Source organism: Heloderma suspectum, chromosome 2 (assembly GCF_057233095.1).
Source record: "Heloderma suspectum isolate Gila_16-S chromosome 2, 16-S_ref, whole genome shotgun sequence".
Lineage (NCBI taxonomy): Eukaryota > Metazoa > Chordata > Lepidosauria > Squamata > Helodermatidae > Heloderma > Heloderma suspectum.
In genome coordinates this window covers 49077583-49091195 of record NC_139459.1, presented here as the reverse complement: position 1 = coordinate 49091195, position 13613 = coordinate 49077583, and the positions used below count along the sequence as shown (strand labels likewise).

The window sequence follows — 13613 nt, the reverse complement described above, 5'->3', positions numbered from 1 at the left end:
GATTCCGCTCATCATATCCAAGGCTACAGACATAATTTTGAATGAAGAGGTTTGAGTTCTTCAGAAATGAAAGGAAGTGTCCTATAAAATTAAAGCCAGGTACTTTTTTATTGGCCTGGCGTGCTATGGTCCATGGGGTCACAAAGTGTCAGACACAACTTAACAACTGAACAACTTTTTTATTGGGTCTAATAGATAAACACGTAAAGGAGAAGAGGGGAACCCTCTTTCTCTACATGACAACGGCTGCAAGATTACTGTATACACAAAAGTGGAAGAATAAAACAATACCAATTGTGAGCGAGTGGATCGTGAAAATGATGGAACTGGCAGAGATGGCAAAACTTATTATAATTAAAGAAGGATCAATAACTAAATTTATGTTAGATTGGAAACCTTTTATAGAATTTGTACAAGAAATAGAGAAAAATTATATTTATGCACGTGGATTTTGAACTTTGAGATGGTCAAAAATTAGGAGAGAAATCAGATGATGTCTGTGAACTCAATGTATGATATACAACTAAGATAAGAAGTAGAGAATAATAAGCATTTGTTGTGTAAGGGGAGCCAAAGGTAGATATCTTACAATCTTAAGAGATATTTTAGTGTATGTGTATTGTGTTTATGTTGTTTTTCTTTTTATAAAAAATAAAATTATTGTATCAAAAAAAGAAATGAAAGAAAGAGTCAAAAATGCTACTTCAGTCAAACTTAGCATGGATTCCAAAGTTAGCAAAAAGGATTTGGGGATGAGAGATTAAAAGAACTCACCAATATTTCCTTAAAAGATTTATTCAAGAGCTGGGTTGCCATTAAAGAGAAAATGCCATACATTAGTCAGTGGCTCTGCACATTCTATAATGCACGTTCTGGTATTTTAGATGATAAAAAGCAGAGTAGACCAGGTGTAGAACATAGGAAGCTGCCTTATACCGAGTCACATCATTTGTCCATCTAGCCCAAGTACTGTCGATAATGACTGGCAGCTGATTTCCAGGGTTTCATGCAGGATTCTTTCCAAGCCCTACCTGGAGATGCTGAGGATTGAACATGGGACCTTCTTCCTGCATGTGAAGCATATTCTCCTTCCACTGAGCTATGGCCACGACTTTTGCATACGAACATATATACCTTTCCCTTCTTTATGCCAGCTGGAGATACTCAGTGGGAGGAGGAAAGAGTTCCACCTTGGAGCTTCCATCTTCTGTTTCAAGTACGAGAAATTCATTTCAGTTCTTTTTTTAAAATCAGGATTTACCCAGTTCGCACCGTCTGGATCAAACACAGACTCGGACACCATCTGTGGTCATACATTTCCGAGCTTGCAGCGTGATTCGGAGACCAAAAACAATGTGTTTGACAGCAACCGAACATTTGAAAAACACGCATGAAAAAATACTTTTGAAAAATGCACACAACTATGCTTTAATCAATGGGAGAAGTATGCGAACATTTCAAAAACACACAAAACTGATGCACACATTTGGAAAAATATGCATGAAAATACGCATGGATTTTCATGCAAAAAGGAAAAAACAAAGCTCGCAATCTGATGCAGACTTGAATCAGAACGAGGATCAAGAAGAAATTCAGAGAACTCAAGTTCTGCTAATTCACTGTAGTTTTAAGGAGATATTATACTTATTTAAGCCCTTACTCTTAATACCACTTGGATGCTTTAAAATTTGCGTTAGCAGTTGGTGCTATGTGATCAACAACACTATCAACACGCATGGTGCTAAAGTACAAGAGGACAGGCCATCATTCCACTGCAATGATTCACAATGTTGCAGTTTAAAACAGCCAAGGCCCCTGTGTTAAGTCAATCTGTATGTACTAAGGTCCCACCAAAGTCCGGAGGGTACATTTTCATGTAAATATGTTTAGAATTACATTCCTGATTGTTGCAGAATTCTCTTTTAAATTCTAAAAATTGAGAAGTTGTTTGACATGGTCAAACAGATGACTCCCAAGGCAAAGAAATGTATGAGGCTCCCCAAGTTTGACACAAAATGCAAAACAAATGATTTTATCTGGAGCAATTTGATTAAGGGGATGGCAGGAGGAATGTAGAAGACATGTGAGCCAAAGTGTGGTTTTAAAGATCCTTTTGGAACAGATTTTATATAACTTTTTTTAAAAATGTGAACAGATCGTTTGTCCCCCTTGACATCAATCCAAGGGATGGAAGCACAAGTCTCCCAGCATTAGAGATATAGTGTATATAGCATATGTTGTTCAGTCGTTCAATCGTGTCTGACTCTTCGTGACCCCATAGACCATAGCACGCCAAGCCTTCCTGTCCTGCGCTCTCTCCCGGAGCGTGCTCAAGTTCATATTCATTGCATCGGTGATGCTATCTAGCCATCTCATCCTCTGCCGTCCCCTTTTCCTTTTGCCTTCAGTCTTTCCCAGCATCAGGGTCTTTTCCAGAGAGTTTTCTCTTCGCAATATAGCATATAGAGCACACTAACTGGAAAAGCTCAGAGAGGGCAGCTTTGGACACACATTCTTAATAGATCATGTCCCTGCATGGTGCTCTCCATCACACTGAGATGTACAAATGCAAACTGATGTGGGGTTCACCAGCAAACCAGTTTTTAGTAACGCACCTCAATTTACAACACGAGCAAAGGCAACATGGTATGAAAAAGTACATGACTAGAGGAAAAGGTATGAGATCCCTCAATTATGGCAGACAGCACTGCAACAAAGACAAAATAACATAAATGCACACGCAAGGCTCAAGAGCCTAGACCACCTTTGAAAGCCTCCATCTCACACTCCAAGTATAACAATTATTATTATTATTATTATTATTTATATACCACTTTATCTGCTAAAACGTCATCAATGCAGTGCACAGAAATTTAGAACAATAAAACTTTACATCAATAAAAACATTGAAAAGAGTAAAAATATGTTATAAACTATACATTTTAAAAGGTCAAATTGAAAAGCTGTATCTTTCCACCCTTTCTAAAGGCCAATAGAGTGGGGGGCCAATCGTAGTTCTTGAGGAAGTGCACGCCATAGTTTGGGGGCAACAGAGGGGAAAGTCCTTTCATGTATGCCCAACAAATGGGCCCCTGCAGGTACTGGTGTCCTCCAAAGGGCTTCTCCTTCAGATCTTAATACCAAGGCAGGTTCATTGCAAGACAGGCAGTTCCTTGGATAGCCAGACCCTAAGGGCTCCTTCACACTGAGCTTTTATCCTGCGATTGAGATTGCTCCTTCATGGAAGTTTGCGAGCTCTTTACATGACACCGTGGTCATTCAAGGCGTCTCCTGCACTAAATGCCCTTTGCTCCATTTTTAAATACATCCCAGCTATCAAATTACCCCGCTGTGTTCCGCTTGTTTCCTCCGTGAAAAGAGGAAAAGCGGAAAGAAGAGGAGCGAGATCAATGAAAGATAATGGAAGATTCAGATACGGGGAGGGGGGAGGGGAAACGGAAGAACATGAAAATGGGAATTGTTGTGATCCTCCATTTAAAACAGAAGCAGAAAGCCCCGTTTTAAATGCAGGATTTTAGGCTGGTGTAGAGATGCCCTAAGAATCACGGGGAGGGACATTGCCTTCACTCCTGATCATAATTTGCCTAAATGTAGCCTGCAATTCCACTCACGCTTGCCTGGGAATTAATACAATTGAACCCAATGGGTGCATGCATGGAACTAGACTATCAGGTAAGTGTGGTAAGAGGCCACCCAATTTCAAAGGCAACTTGTTGAGGGGGCAATCCTGTGCATGTTTAGACGGGGAGGGGAGCCCTACAACTCCCAACATGCCCCTACCTAAAGCCTTCACGTGAACAATTCACCAAGAAAAAGCAAACCACACAATCCCCTACCATTTAAATATATTATACATCCTGCACAGCATTTCGAAAGACAGGAGTCTATCATTCCACCACAAGCTTTAAGGGAACTCTGTGGAATAAACAGGCACCACCACAAGTCCCGGCCTACACAACATGGCAACGCTAGAAGAAAAGGGAGGGATTGTCGCCAAAGCACAAGAACAGAAACGCGAAACTGGGCGAGTCCAGAGCTTCGCGGGATCGCGTGGCCGATCATACACCCCCTCTCCCCCCCCCCCCGAACTACCTTTCGTCTGATTAACCCGGCGCCGCCCTCGGGCCGTGGCTGCTCCCCCGGAGAGCGGATTTAATTCATTCCCCCCAGCTGAGGCCGGTGTGAACAGGCTCCGCGCGCACGCCGTCTTCTGACGCCAGCCGGAGAAATCGCTCAATGGAGAAGTGGGCGTGCCAGGCAAATCTCTCGAGGGCATGGGCGGGGGGGGGGGAGTGAGGGGCCTGAAGCAAACACGCGCAGTGATCGTTTGGAGAGGAGGGTCGGCAGCCCAGGCCGCGGCGCCCAGAGGAATCTCTGGGGCGCGCAACGTCTTCCAAGTCTCGAGTGCGCATCTGTGCGCATACACACAGCTACCTGGCAGACGCAGAAAGGCCTAAAGAACACCGGGGGGGGGGGTCGGCGCGCGCAGAAAATAAAGGGCACATGCGAGCGGCTGGCGCCCCCCACCCACCTGGTCTACACGTCGAGAAAAACGCGGCCGAGGAGGAAGCTCAGGGCCCCATCGCACTTCTCGCACGCCCGGATTCCTAGCAACGACTGAGAATTCAGCCTCCCTTCGCCTGGGAGATGTGATGCTCACCAGCCTCTGAGGCAGGCCTTAGATTACGGGGGGGGGCAAGCATCGGCAGCCGCACCAGCAGGTTGTCATCAGCCCGAAGCTGCCCCACGTCCTCCACAGCCCCGATGTCATTCGTTCACTCACCTCGGCCAAATCTGTCTCCTCTGGGGCTGCAAGGGAAGGTTCCGCAAAATGGGCAGCGGGTGGTGGTCGTGGCTGGAGAGGGGCTGCGCGGGCTAGGGGTCCACCTAGGCTCACCTTCCGCTCCTCTCGTCGCCGGTGCTGCCGCCGCCGCCAGGCGCCTGATCTCATCATCGCCGTCCCTCCCCTTCGGTGCTCCCCTCTCCTCTCTCTCTTTCTGACGCACTCATTCTGCAACGTCTGGAGCCTTCAGCTGCGCCCACTCCAGGCTCTGTTGTTGCTCTCGCTCCTCAGTGCAGCTCCCAGCCGGCAAGACGCTGCTGCTGCCACAAAAGAAATCTGGGGGCAAACTAGACCTTATGCCCAAAAATCAATCCAAGCCATTCTTCTGTAGTGCTCCAACGAAAGCCCAGCTGGGTGAACGGGTTATGAATGCAAAATGAAGGGAAAGGATGGGTTAAAATAAAATAAAATCCGGATGCGTTGCTGCAGTGTTCTCCAGCAATGGCTGCAAATAGTCGAGAGAACAATATGACTGACTGGTACCGGTGATGTGCAGGCAGCAAAAGAACAAAGTGATGCAGAAAAAAGACAGGGAGATCTTGAGAGGGCAGCATTGCATCCTCTGTTTTGTTTACAGTAGAGGGATTAATATTAATGACAGTGCCTGGCCTTTGTATTTTAACGTGTAAAAGAAAATGCATCAAAATGGATTGGGAGGATGGAAAGCCTGTGAATAAAGGAGGGTGGAGGATATCCTTGAGGATATTCTTTCAGCCATGTAAAAACAAAAACCATAGTGTGGGGTTTTGGGAAAGATGGATATGGTGTTGCAATTACAAAAATAAAGGGTAAGTGCTGGTGTTAATGGTTGTTAATCATTCCTTTGTATTCTAACAATCCACAACGCTGGTATAGATAAGATTACTCAGAGGAAAAAGTCTCATTTTTATTTAATGAGAAAGAATCTAGGCTCCTGGAATGGAGGCTTTTGACTGAGTTCTGTAAATTATATATTCCAGTAAAGATGTGTAGAACTGATTACTTTTACATATTGTTCAGCCCCGCAATCCTAAACATGATTATGCAGAAGTAATACAACTCAGGTGCGTGGGGCTTACTCCCACTATTCCTGTAATCAATGCATGCTGGCTATGTTCTATGGAACCAGTGGGGCTTACCGGCTGATTTCCACATGTTTACTCAGAAGTAAGGCAAATCCCAGAGCATTCAACTGGGCTACCCCCTAGTAAGCATGCACAGGATTTCAGCCTTAGTTACAAGCAATAGGGCTGTTTATATTGTGTGTCATTTCACTGATTTTGTAAAAATAGGATCAAGTGCTCTACATTATTTCCTGTGGGTCCCTTGTAAGTTTAAAAGTATCTATCCTATGTACCTCCTTGTAAAGACTGAGGTGCAGAAAATGGCGGCTGGAGCAACACCTATGAGGAAAACTGACAACATTCTCGGGGCTGTTTAGCTTAGAAAAAAGGCTAGTAAGGGGAAACATGATAGAGCTGTATAAAACAAAAATAGTGTGGAGTAAGTGGATAGGGAGAGGTTTTCTCTCTCTTTCATAGTACTATAACCCATGATCATTCAATGAAGCTGATTGGTGGGAGATTCAGGACAGATAAAAGGATGTACTTCTTCACACAGCATAGCTAAGCTATGGAATTCACTACTGCAAGATGTAGTGATGGCCACCAACTTGGATGGGTTTAAATAGGGATTAAACAAACTCACGGAGTCATCAATGGCTAAAAGTTCTGATGGCTATATATTACCTGCAGTATCAGAGGCAGTATCATGATGCATCTGTAAACAAATTGCTGGTGGGGGGGAGAACTCATGTCCTCTTTGTGGGCTTCCCATGAGCATGTGGTTGGCCACTGTGTGAACAGAATGCTGGACTAGATAGGTCTGATCCAGCATGGTGGCTCTTATGTTCTTAGTTTGCATATTTGTTTTAGGCTAAGCTTTCTATTTCTTTCGTTTCACTTCCTTGAAAATGTGGAATATATTATAATTAGAGCAAAAAATCTAGGAATCCTACTATTTCACTAAATAAAGATATGTTAATGGGGTCCTGTTATAGAGCAGAAGGCAAGTCCTTTCCAACCTTATACTTCTATCCTTAGCTGTGTATTTCATGAAAATGCACTAAGTACCACCTTCCCTCTTTTGATCTAAGAGGTAAATAGCTATAAATGATGCTTACAGAAAAGCCCTCTATTCCATGTACTACATGTATCACACTTTGCCATCATTTTCATTTTGTTGTCTTTCTGTAGTACCATTTTTTCACTTCAGAAAGAAGAATTTGTTACTTTATAAACTGATTAGGAAGGCTTCATTGATATAAATAATCAATATTTTCTTTAATGCTATTAGCATTAATGCAATAGATTCCAAAGTGTAGTTTGCTGTTAAGGAAATATCCAAGGCAGGTTAGGCTGAACAGAAATTTATTAAAGCACATCATGGCCATGGGAGAGACAGACAAAACTGTGTCTCTCCCAAATAAAAGAAACAGGATGTATTTATTCAGACTGAAAGTTGGAGAACAAAGAAAGTACACTACACACGCTCAGAAACCAGTTAGTACTCAGCAACAGTCTTATCAGCACAGCGGCCTTCTTATCTTTAGAGATGAGTTACTTTGGTGAATATGAATTTCTTGCTTATGAGCAAGTTACAATTACCTTCTCATGGTCACGCGGCTACACTCTCTCTCTCAATCCCATGAGGCACCTTGCCTGAATCAAACCAATTACAAGGCCTAGTCAGGCCTACTTTCCCAATCCCCCCTTTGAGCCTATCAGGCTCACCATCTATACTTGTGCTGTTATCCGTTGTTCAATCTCTTTACCTCTCTCTCTTCACATTTCTCTTTGCATTCTACTGACCATCTGGTGCAGTTCAGCTTTATGTATAGTTTTTGTAAGGAATCTGATACAACATTTAATCAAAGCAATGATCACATGGAACAATACAAACAATTATGCTTATTACATTGCACATCTTGCTAGGTGGCTGTTTCTGGTAGATCTAGGTAATAGGGTTTAATCATTTTAGTCTGATTTAGTGGGATTTGGATCATTGGTGTGCTTCTATGGGCATGGACTGGCACATGGCTGCCGATCTAGCAGTTGGATGCGTTCAAGTCTGTTTGAATCTGGTTCACTATTTTCAGGAAAGTGTTATTTGCTTTCATGCAACTGAAGATGTCAAGCAGGATGCAGGTGGGCCGCATCATGAGAATGTGCCTCTGGTGGATGCTGAGACAACTCTTTCTTCACTAATGGGAGCTAGGCTCACTGCTAGGCTTATGCTCACCTCAAGCAAGTGCTTGGCTCACTACTGGGCCTTTAGAGGTGGCTATTTTGTAAACCAGAGGAGGACAAAGTGCCAAAAGTTTAAGATCTCACATAATAGCAAGAAAAAGGGCAACAAGCCAGTACTATAAGGGCAACCAGAAATGTTCTTCTCTTTCCGGGTCCAAAATGACAAAGGGCTGATGAACTCTGTGTTAGGGCACATCCAGTGTTGTCTGGGTCTGGGGCACGTCGTCTCCAGGTGGCAACACTTTCTTGCAGTGGGATGCGGGGATCCAGGTAGGTTGTCTTTGCAGCTTCAGGCAGTGTGAGTGGTCAACAGCACCTGATGGGGTCTGTTTCAGTGAGGCTCAAGGGAAGACTTCCTCTGATGGACTTTGATGTAGACTCAGTATCTAGGCAACAGGTTGTGACACTATTATAGAAACATCTAGAAGCGCTTTTTGACCTGTGAATGGAAAGCCTTCACACAATTCATTAATGCCTGGCAATAGTTCAACACAGTCTCATCACTTAGGTGCAAGTTAGTAAGATGTTCTTTAATAGGTGCTGAAGACAGGAGTCTATTGGGCTTCTTTATAAGGATCCCATGGGCACTGAGCACAGTTTGTCAGTGTGAAGTGGCATGTATGTTTATCAGGGCCAAAGGTAGAGCATCTGGCCATTTAAGTTGAGTTTTAGCACAGATTTTGGCTAATTTGTTCTTTAAGACTCCTTATTCTTATTTTTCTACCAGCCCTGCTGGCCAGGGGTGGTAGGGGCACTGGAAACGCTGTTGAATTTGCAGAGCTTTGTACACACAACTTCTAAGAGCCAATGTGGTGTAGTGGCTAGAGTGTTGGACTAGGAGTCGGGAGACCTGGGTTCTAGTCCCCACTTGGCCATGGAAGCTCATTGGGTGACTTTGGGCCAGTCACAGACTCTCAGCCCAACCTACCTCACAGGGTTGTTGTTGTGAGGATAAAATGGAGAGGAGGAGGATTATGTATGCCGCCTTGGGTTCCTTAAGGAGGAAAAAAGGTGGGATATAAATGTAATTTAAAAAAAGACATATTTAAAAGAACAACACTTCTTCATCTGAATGAAATATATTTGTATGCTAAAAGAAAGGTTATCCATCCCTTAACTCTCTGTTCAGTCACTCTGCTTTCCATACTTTGGGGCTGGCTCTCTGAGCAGGAGGTGCACCTTCTCCTTTTCAGAGGAGAACAAATAACACGCTAATACACTCAGGACTCTATAGAGCAAGTCTCACTGCGTTAGAAAACTGACAGAAAATACATACACTGCTGCCCCCCCTTCACCAAGGCCTTTCTCTTTTGGCAGCAAAATATGTTTTCTCACAGTACAGAAAGAAGCATCCCTTATCAGAAGGTACGCAGTGTGAAGAGCAATTATGGTGCATTGTTTTAGCTTCTGTTAGTAGCAAAAAGCATGGCTTTCACTGTATGTTAATATAGCTATGAGAACAAACTCTAAAATCATGAAAATTGCCCCCCAAAAAACCTTTAGCAAATAAGCGCACTTGTGCTATTGATTACTGAATTATTACTGCATATGATTCTGGGCAAATTCACACCTGACTGCTTGCTATTAGAAACTAAATCTAATACACTCCACTTCTTGAATTCTCACAGGTTCTGTATGCAGTTGTTTATTAAATAATTAAAACAAATCTAAGATCATTAAGCATGCTAGGCTACATACAAAGCAAAAAGACAAAGCAAGAAAATAACAACTAACACAACAATGGAACAATGCACAACATATAGGATTTCAAATCTACTGTTGCCTCAGTGTTCCAGTATATCTCACCAGTGACTTTCAATAAAGGTTTACGCTTCCTCAAACCACTTTAAAATCTCATTCTCGTCTTGACAGCATCATTCTAGCACATGCAGCATCTCTCAACAAACATTCAGTTTAGCCTGCATTTTCTTCTTTGTGAAGTAACACTTCCGGGTACACACAGAAGGTTGAGCTTACGCTACAATACATGTTCAAACACATTAGCTAATACATGACCATGCAGATGGTCTTCAGCCAACACTCACTCTCTATTCCCAGTCACACAGTCATTGCATCTTGATTTTTACACGGGAGAAGCTGCTGCTGTTGTAGCTTTCAGGTAGCATATAGGACAATCTGTCTAGCGGACTCAAAGGACAGGCATTTGATGACTAAGAGTAAAAGGCTCACACTCTCACATGGCAGGAACAATAGGCACAAATACAGATATAAAGACATTTTCTCTAAAAGCAAAAACAACGTTACCGAGTACATTAAACACATTATTCTCATTTATGCAATTTGCTTAATCTAAAACATTGTGGCACCTTCACCCCTTACGGGACTGAGTCAATTGATTCTATCCTTCTTATCTGCTACTACAAGGTGGGGAAGAAGGACCACGGGAGCTACCAGGTGGCCATCCAGGGAGCGCTACAATTGATCAGTGTACTGAGACCAACCAGCCAATCCCCACTTTTCTTTTTCAACATTTTGGGTTGATTTTGAAGTTGTGCAACATCTTGAAAAGTTCCCACAGGAGACTGGTTTATTGCTGAAAGAAATAAAGCAGTAGCCCTAGAAAGGGCAAAAATTTCTGCTACTTAAGCAGAAGTATAGTTAGGCAAAAAAAAATTGTTTTATTACAGGATGGGAAGTATAGACAGCATATCTTTACAGCATTTCTTTGACAAAACCCATCTACAAAATACACACAATCTACATTAGTCAGTGGTTCAGAAGGATCAGGCAGCAAAGAAGAAGGATTTAGAGTGGAACTGGAAAAGACCCTGATGCTGGGAAAGACTGAAGGCAAAAGGAGAAGGGGACAGCAGAGGATGAGATGGCTAGATAGCATCACTGATGCAATGAATATGGACTTGAGCACGCTCCGGGAAAGAGCGCAGGACAGGAAGGCCTGGCATGTTATGGTCCATGGGGTCACGAAGAGTCGGACACGACTGAACGACAACAACAATGTTGCACTGGAATATGACTGCTAGAGAGAAGCAAAATTTCATACCTGAAGAGGTGTGAGTGATATAGGTGCTGAGTCCTTGTTTTAAGTAGAAGAGCTGCTACTGAGTGAGGTACACAAAGAGTTAAAGGAAAACTTAACACAATATTTTCAGAGGCTTGAACAAGGAGGGCAGCGGCTGCAGAAACACAGAAAGTATTGCAATATGTAGGAAGCTCAAGTTGTTTTATAACAATGCTTGTTTTTGAACAATGGAAGCAGATTCAGCTTCGGAAGACTAGGAAATTGGCTCAGGAATATCTGAATATACTCTGTCAGGGAACAAAGATAGTGCAACCAAGTTTACACAAAAGGTGTCTGGTCAATAGAAAGAAAAGTTACGAACCTCTCGACTGTCTTAGAAGTTTTGAGAAGGAGGGGGAGGAGGGGGAAGCAGCTCGGAGATGTGAATTGTTTCCATCTGCTAGCCAGGCTAGTGGGGATACTTATTTTTCTAATGCTCAACTTGGCTACAGAAAAGTGGCAGCAATGCTAGAATGTTTCTCAAAAATGTATTTAGATGATCCATATAGTCCGCTGTAGTCTCACTTTTTTTTTGTTTACAATTGATTTTTTTAGCCTAACTAGTTTTCTGCGGAGAAATTTCAGGAACTATTCCTTGGTGTCAAAAGTATTACAATTAGCTGGTTCTTGATTTGGCCAATTTGCTTGTTCCTTTAATCTAGTGTGCACTTCTTGGGGCAAAATAACTCACATCAGTTGGTTCAAGCTAGCCCAATTAGGATTTTAACAAGTGATCACTGTTTCTCTAAATTTCTGTGGCTTTTCTGATTTTTAAAATTTGACCTGGTCTTTCAGTTTTTTGGGGGAGTCCTTAAGACTCCACTCCCTGGGACTTAGGTGACCTTTTTGACGTCTCAGCATACCAATCAAATAGTGAATTTTCATTGACCCTGTGCCACCTTGGAACCCCAAGATTCCAAGGCTCCCTTTAAATGCACAATTCTATCCAAATCAAAGGTCCCAATCAAGGGAAATTGTTTGGATGGGTTGAGTTCCATTTGTCCAAAACTTGCAAGTCTTGGGTCCATAATTCTTGTACATGCACACTGAAGCCCCTTTTGGGGCTGTGGAATTTCTTTCGAAGAATTCGACCCCACTTATTCACACAAGGTTCCAGCGACTATAATTTGCCCTGTTCCTTTTTACCTCAGTTCATATCAGGCAACTCTCATTCTATTCTTTTCCTCAATTCACAAAAGGCAACTCCCATTCAAGGGACGCCATGCCCCACAGACCTCTGTAACCCGCCCCCCAACAAACAAAAACAAAAAATTACCAAGTGCTTAAATTACTGACTGTCTCTTTAAAAACGGTACCCATCAGCCAAGGCAGAATCGTCCCACAGGCAGCCTCACACTGAGTCCCAGACTACAAGATCTCAAAAGGTCTCTTACCTTGGTGTGCACTTCTGGGATGTTCAGTGAATGGCAGTCCAAATTGGTTCGATTCTCCTCAGTGTTTGGGATCCAAGTCACGGCACCAAATTGTTAAGGAAATATCCAAGGCAGGTTAGGTTGAACAGTCAGAAATTTATTAAACCACATCACAGCTGTGGGAGAGACAGACAGAACTGTTTCTCTCCCAAATAAAAGAAACAGGATGTATTTATTCAGACTGAAAGTTGGAGAACAAAGAAAGTACACTACGCATGCTCAGAAACCAATTAGTACTCAGCAACAGTCTTATCAGCACACCAGCCTTCTTATCTTTAGGGGGGAGTTACTTTGGTGGATAGGAATTTCTTGCTTATGAGCATGTTACAATTACCTTCTCAAGGTCACACACACACACACACACACACACACTCACTCACTCTCAATCCTATGAGGCACCTTGCCTGAACCAAACTACTTACAAGGCCTAGTCAGGCCTACTTTCATACTGTCAAATCAAATGTATGATTTTCAGTCTCCATATGCCGTTTTAAACAATGGATTTTCACATCTGAGTATTAATGATGACATTGTTCTGAATAATATCCAAATACTTCCAGAGTTTATTTTCTATGAAGTCCATATGTAAGGAAAGCAGCTGTTTGGCCTATATGTAAAGGATGTGAATGAATAACTACTTATTTAGTTATTTATTACATTTCTATACTCCCTATTAGACAAAGCACTCTGGGTGGTTTAAAAGACAAAGATTAAAACCATAAAATACAGTAACATAGTAAAACATAATCTAAAACTATATGTTTAAAACATAAAACCAAAGTAGTAACAAAGACAAAAGCCAGCAGCAGTGCAAAGATCTAAAAATGGACTAACAGAATTTTTAAAACTAAAGGGCTAAGAAGCTTGGGAAAATAAAAAGGTCTTCACCTGGAGCTGATAAGACTACAGTGTAGGCACCAGGTGAGCCTCTCTGGGATGCCATTCCACAACTACTGATCATTATGTAATATAATTATTTCACTGCACTA

General features: G+C 42.5%; 1 protein-coding gene across 5 annotated transcripts in view; it reads right to left on the bottom strand.

The window, feature by feature from the left end:
• The window catches only part of FAM169A (family with sequence similarity 169 member A), a 54603-nt gene extending 41831 nt beyond the window's left edge, over positions 1-12772 (bottom strand). Inside the window, exon 1 of one of the 5 annotated variants that reach the window (XM_084833469.1) lies at positions 12586-12772. Coding sequence is in view for 2 of the 5 variants with exons in the window: in XM_084833467.1 (XP_084689593.1) it covers positions 4805-4975 (171 nt within the window). In the remaining 3 variants the exon portion in view is untranslated. Of the gene's footprint in view, positions 1-4113; positions 4257-4804; positions 5097-12585 lie in introns of those variants that run through there. The other 4 variants (XM_084833467.1, XM_084833468.1, XM_084833471.1 and 1 more) reach the window with 4 other exon arrangements.
• Positions 12773-13613: the final 841 nt, after the last annotated feature.